The sequence below is a fragment of the Nestor notabilis genome, unplaced genomic scaffold (assembly GCF_000696875.1).
Source record: "Nestor notabilis isolate BGI_N333 unplaced genomic scaffold, ASM69687v1 scaffold25521, whole genome shotgun sequence".
NCBI classification, from domain to species: domain Eukaryota; kingdom Metazoa; phylum Chordata; class Aves; order Psittaciformes; family Psittacidae; genus Nestor; species Nestor notabilis.
Genome location: NW_009914655.1, coordinates 5,001 through 11,033, shown reverse-complemented (window position 1 = coordinate 11,033; position 6,033 = coordinate 5,001). Strand labels below are relative to the sequence as shown.

General features: G+C 38.5%; 1 protein-coding gene across 1 annotated transcript; it reads right to left on the bottom strand.

The window, feature by feature from the left end:
• Window positions 1-3,418: 3,418 nt before the first annotated feature.
• Window positions 3,419-4,928, bottom strand: YWHAH (tyrosine 3-monooxygenase/tryptophan 5-monooxygenase activation protein, eta). The gene is made up of 2 exons (XM_010023752.1): window positions 4,908-4,928; window positions 3,419-4,848 (listed from the first exon to the last, which is right to left on the bottom strand). The coding sequence occupies exons 1-2, from the start codon at window positions 4,926-4,928 to the stop codon at window positions 4,192-4,194; spliced, it is 678 nt and encodes a 225-aa protein (XP_010022054.1). The 3' UTR covers window positions 3,419-4,191.
• Window positions 4,929-6,033: the final 1,105 nt, after the last annotated feature.

The window sequence follows — 6,033 nt, the reverse complement described above, 5'->3', positions numbered from 1 at the left end:
CGGTTGCGCTGTTGTGTCGGGGGTGTCACTCAATTTTAAGTCTTTCCATTAGAATTACTCCTGCTTCAAAGAATGTTGTGAACTTCAACTAAGCACTTCTGGTGAATACAACTGGTGTCTTCAAACAATAAATTGGGTGTAGCCTAGGGGTATCTTTATTTTCTTTACTCTGAGAGACAGAAGACATGTCTTGGAGGCCACCTAAGAGAAACACCAATTTCAAAGTATCTGAATCCTATGGTCCACTGCAGAATATTGCAACAAACATCTGCTGTTGATCTGCTTTAGTTTCCTCCAGATCATCACTACAGTAAGGATTACAAAAATCCATCTAGCAATCCCAGGGCTCAGGAAATGAAAAAGCTTCTGAAGTGGAAGCAAGAACATGGATTGCACTGGAGCATTTCTTCTTCTTCTTGCTCTACAGAACACTCTCTACTGACTCACACCAAAAAACAATCAAAAACATGCTTTCTGTGCAGTGGATCATCCACTGACAACTGAAGAACATGGGAGAAGTATCCGCTCTCAGACTGAAAACCAATATACCGCTGGTGGCAAGAGCCAATGAAAGAATTTGCCTTAGGAGACTTCCTGAGACTCATTAGCTGAGCAGTCATCAACATATGCAGAGCAACTGTTTATGAACAACAAGAGCAACTTGGTTTATGAACCTCTAGCAAGGACAGAAATGCTTTTTACGCTACAGGGCCACCCACAGCAAAAAAACATTTATATTTAATTAACTTCCTGAGAAAGAAGGTACAGATTATTTGAAAATTCAGCTAAATAATTCACCTTATTTACTGCTGTCCTGAGCAGATGCTACAAAGCTATAAGGCAGATCACACAAAATACAGGTGCACCTAAATGGTCTTTCACACTGCTTTAAGGAAGCTAGAACTAATTCTGGGATTGTGACCTTGTGCACACAGTTACTTGAATACAGCCAATAATTTCACCCACCTACCTTCAAGTTCATCACCCTCAAAGGAACATGATCTACACTCAGGTATACTGAGATTGTAGCTTGAATCATCTTAAGTCCAGAGGTAGCCCAGCACACACACACCACCACTTGCAGGAAAACAACTTGTCAGCTGTTCCTCATGACGAATTTCAACTCTTCGATGTTTCACAGGGAGACAATCTAGAAACTTGAGAGAATCTTTCCTGTTTGCCAGATTCTACTTTGCCAGGAGCACTTGATAATAAGCTGCCTACACTGACAGATTTTGTCATTTTGGTGAGTTTTATGTCAGGACATTGAATCAGGAAGCTCTTGCTATTCCTAATTCTTTGGGATAGTTCCTGGCACAAGATGTGTAATTCTTAGAAGGCAGCTGCTACTTTCCAAATGCGTCTACTCATGCTATTAGATTCTGGCCCAAGGCCTAGGTAGCTTTGAGGTATCCATCACCTTTAGGCAGAGCAAGCATATAATGTCTGGCATGCTGAACACCTGTTAGCATTACTAGTTCTCAGTCACCTCCAGGATCATTCTGAGGGCCTCTACCTTCACAAATTGTCAGAATGCCTTCAGCCAGTAAGAGAATGTGCAACATTCTCTTATGATTCAACACGAGACGATGAAGGAACTGCAAATTTTCACACAGCTTCCTAATATGCAGCTATCTTTTATCTGTTGATACTTATGGCTATAACAGATTTATCCACTGAACTTTATACTGCTTGGGAAAAGGGAATCCACCCTTCCAGCAGACTATAGTCAGAAAGCTATTTCAAAACAGAATTTCATACTTTAAAATACCCAGCGAAGATTAGTTTTCACAGCTTAATGGCAATACAGTTAACCACAACCACCTGATCTGCATAATTCATAAAACCAGACATTATTAAGGCACCCAGCAACCGCATCATTCTACAGAATACCTTTGGTCTCCATTGTGGATATTACGCACCAGGTCAACAGCTACTCTTTATCTGCCTAGTCCAGAGATGTCAGAGACTTGCTGACTCACTTGCAGACCACACAATGCTCATAGATTTGTGACAAAGGGTCTGCACAAGACAGTACCTAAAACAAGAAAGGACTCCTTAGCTTTTGAATTAACAGAAAGATAGTGGTACTTCTATAAACAGGAATAAAATAAATAATACTAATTATTAACCAGCCAGAGTGTTTCAACATAAAAAAGCGGTCTTATTGCTAAGTTCTACCTTGTGTCCACACAGGCAGGTAAGCAGATCTGAGGGGAAGGAAAGGAAGCTCTTAAGATCTAGAAGACTAAAGCCCAAAGGGATATTACTGACGAGAAGTCTTGCAAGGTTTCCTTGCAAAAAGAGGAACTGAAAAACGAGGACTTGTATATTACTTGATGAAACAGAAGCAAATAAGAAAAAGTGACTTCCAGAATAGGCGCTGGCAGATAGTAGTTATTTCTATTAAGTACACCCTTCAAACTATTTTCAGAGGTCAAGCACCTCAAGATTATGCAATAGTACAACATCAAGTATCTGTATTTTCATCTTTTTCAGATGTTGCATTGATCTTCCAATTGTCACCAACTTTACTACTGTAATACAGCTAGTATTAAGTAAAAGATAAAAATACATAAATACCCAAATCTACCATTAAAAATTCTAATCCTACAGATACTTAAAAATAACCAGTGAACTGCTATAAAAAGTATGATTAGTTGTTGTGGGTATTCAGACCAGTAATATTTATCACATAAATCAAAGTAGATTTAGATAAATGAGAACTTACATGACCTCTGAGCTAGCTCAGGTTCCAGCAGCAGTCTGGATGCAGCGACATGTAACAGCTAACTTTTCCTGACATTCTATTACAGAAGTATGTACAGAACCAATAAACATACAAATACACTAACTGCTGGGATAGAGGAAAAAAAAGAAAACAAAACAACCAACATAGGTTTTAGGGACTAGACTGAAGTTAGCTAAAAGAAAGAGGCATTCTTTAAGAGCAAATACCGCTTCTGTTTGAAGCAGATATACATGAAATTAATTGGGATTTTCATGTGTAAATGTGATTCGATGTGGTTACCACTTCAAAAAGTTTAAAAATTAAGAGGACAGAAGCAATTACAAGTCTCTACATTGGTATGACAAGTAATGTTCTTTGCAATGTTTCAGCTCCTGAGCAGAATTGCATCATGACTTCTGTACCAAGCAAATTACTCAACGTACCACCTTTGGAATCTCCACTTGAACACAGGTGAGCAGTATCACATTCTAGATGGCTGTGGGTGTTTTGGGGTTTTGTGGGTGTTTTCTGTTTGTTTTTTTTCCCTTCTTTTCAAACACCATTTTGTTTGGTTTTTAGCATGTGACACAGCTTCTCATTAAACTTTCGATTAAATATGTTTTAACCCACCAGTGATGTGTCTGGTAACTCAATCTCTGCTCTGAACAAAAGACAGGACAGCTTACATAGAGATAATGTCCCCAAAGCAGCATTTTATTTTATTCATTTAATTTCAAAACATTTAATTTAGAAGTCTGGCATCTCAGTCATCCATCTTAACATGGGCTAATATTGACAGTGTTGTCAGAATACACAGACAACTAAACAGCCAAAGAGTTTACAAAAAATAAATTCATGATTCTTCAAAACAACTGCAAAAGGTTACAAGTATCAAAACTCTCAGGTAGATGCACTGCATTAAAAGAAACTGTGCACATAAGTTAGAGGCAAAAAAAAAAATAAATTGCTACTGAAATCTCACATTTCAAACAATTTATTTTAAACTGATGCACAGGGCTGTCATTTCACATCAGCTTAACTGCTCTCATTGACTGAAAAAAATTGGGAGTGGCTAATTTTGCATGCACAAAATGTACTGCTTAACAGAACTGTCAGCTCATTTCAAACAGAAGAAAACCCCCCTGGAATCCAATTATCCTCAATCACTTTCCATTATTCTTTCCCATATTTTCCTATCAACAGGCAAACTGAAATCTCATTTACTATGCATCTTTCTGCACTGCTCAAGTGCAACTAAGAGAATAGGGCCAATAAACCAGTCAATCCATCAATACCTATGGAGGCTCATCTGAAACTGCTTCTCAATAGTGGACAGCAGATCTGAACAGCTGTACAATACAGATATGCTTAGCACTAGATATTTAGTGTGACTGTGGCAAGGAAATATTGGTGATGATGGGATGGCAAAGTGGATGAAAGAGGGATTGGAGGAAAGCTTTTTAATTATTGCCCTCTCCTGCTTCTTCATCTTGCTGATCACTCGTCCACAGAGTGAGGTTATCTCGAAGTAACTGCATGATGAGAGTGGAGTCCTTGTAGGAATCCTCATTTAGTGTGTCCAGCTCTGCTATGGCATCATCAAAGGCTTGTTTGGCTAAAAGGCAGGCCTGCTCAGGAGCATTCTGGATTTCATAGTAGAAGACCGAGAAATTGAGTGCAAGCCCAAGCCTAATTGGGTGAGTGGGCTGCATGTGCTCTTTGCTGATTTCAAAAGCCTCTTTATAGGCAGCTTCTGAGGCTTCCACAACACTGTTCTTCTTCTCTCCAGCAGCAACTTCTGCCAAATAGCGGTAGTAATCCCCTTTCATTTTCAGATAAAAGACCTTGCTCTCATACTGGAAGTCATTGCAGTTCTTGATCAAGTATTTATCTAGGAGAGCCAAAACATCATTGCAGACTGTCTCGAGCTCCTTTTCTATCTTCTCTCTATAGGCTTTAACCTTCTCCAGTTTCTTCTCATTCCCATCTGCCATAGTCTTCTGCTCTATGCTGCTGATGACACGCCAGGAAGATCGTCTAGCTCCAACTACATTCTTGTAGGCTACAGACAGCAGGTTTCTATCCTCATTTGAGAGAGGCTCATTCAACTCAGTCACCTGAAAACACAGACAAAAAGAAAATTCAAAGGGTTTGTCTTAAAGAAGAACATGCAAACTTCCTCCAGTACTTCCACCATGAAATACAGGATTCTAAATTTCTTCTAGATCCCAAAATTCCTTCTAGACGGGAGTCAACTTGTAACAAAAGTTTAAGACTCTTCCTGCAGTCAAGGCTTAAGAGTGAGAACCCCACAGTTCTGTTGTAACAGAACGTGTATTTAGAAGCCACTTCAAAGCACATTCACTGAATAGAAGTGATTCAGCCTTGCGTGATGGAGAAGCACTCGCAGAAGGAAGACTCAGGTTTTTTTAACAAGTCTGCTATAATTTTGTAGACTACACACTTAGCAATGAATTTAAATGTACCTAGAATACCAGTTTTATGAATCTGGAACACAGCACAGGCACTGGAAACTGATGGAGTTCTTGCATTTCTTTTCCCTGCTGCTTGCTTTCTTTTGACACCAAAGATGGAAGCGCTGCTGTCACTATGATTAAGCTTTGCATAGTACAAATGGAATTAGTCTTTCGTAGTATCTTTCAGTCAGTGAGCAATTACACAGTGTAACACAAAAGGTATCATCATTTCTAATAACTGGTGGCTGCAGACAAATTTCAGAGATAGAACATGAAAAAACCTGCATAAAAACAGATTGCGAAATTGAGAAGAGCCATGATCAACTATGGATTCCTACTACAAAAAGCTAAGATAAAAGAAGGATAATACTTCTAAAACTGTATTTAGGCCTATTTCACTTGACATGCTAATTTAGGGAGTAAAAACTACTAGACCTATAGTCACTTAGTTGTTCTGCTTTTGCGAATTTACAAACGTCATTAAACTCACAGGAATTAGGACAAAAAATGAAACTACATTGTTTTAAGAATACTGTATTAACTGCATTAGAAGAAACCACGTATTAGAAGATACGTACTTTGGTGTAAAAGTAAACTTGTTCTTGCTCAGACACTGCTAAAATCATTAACTATTTCTTTTAAAATGCACGAATTTCCACGGCTTGACAGGCATCAGAATGTTCACAACCAAATACATTCTACAAATAATCAAGTCATAAATATTTACACTATTCTGAGACTGATGTAGCCAGTGAACCAACCAATCTTTCCAAGTCTGAAACATAACTTACATGAATTACAACTGTTACACTGCAGACTTTACTT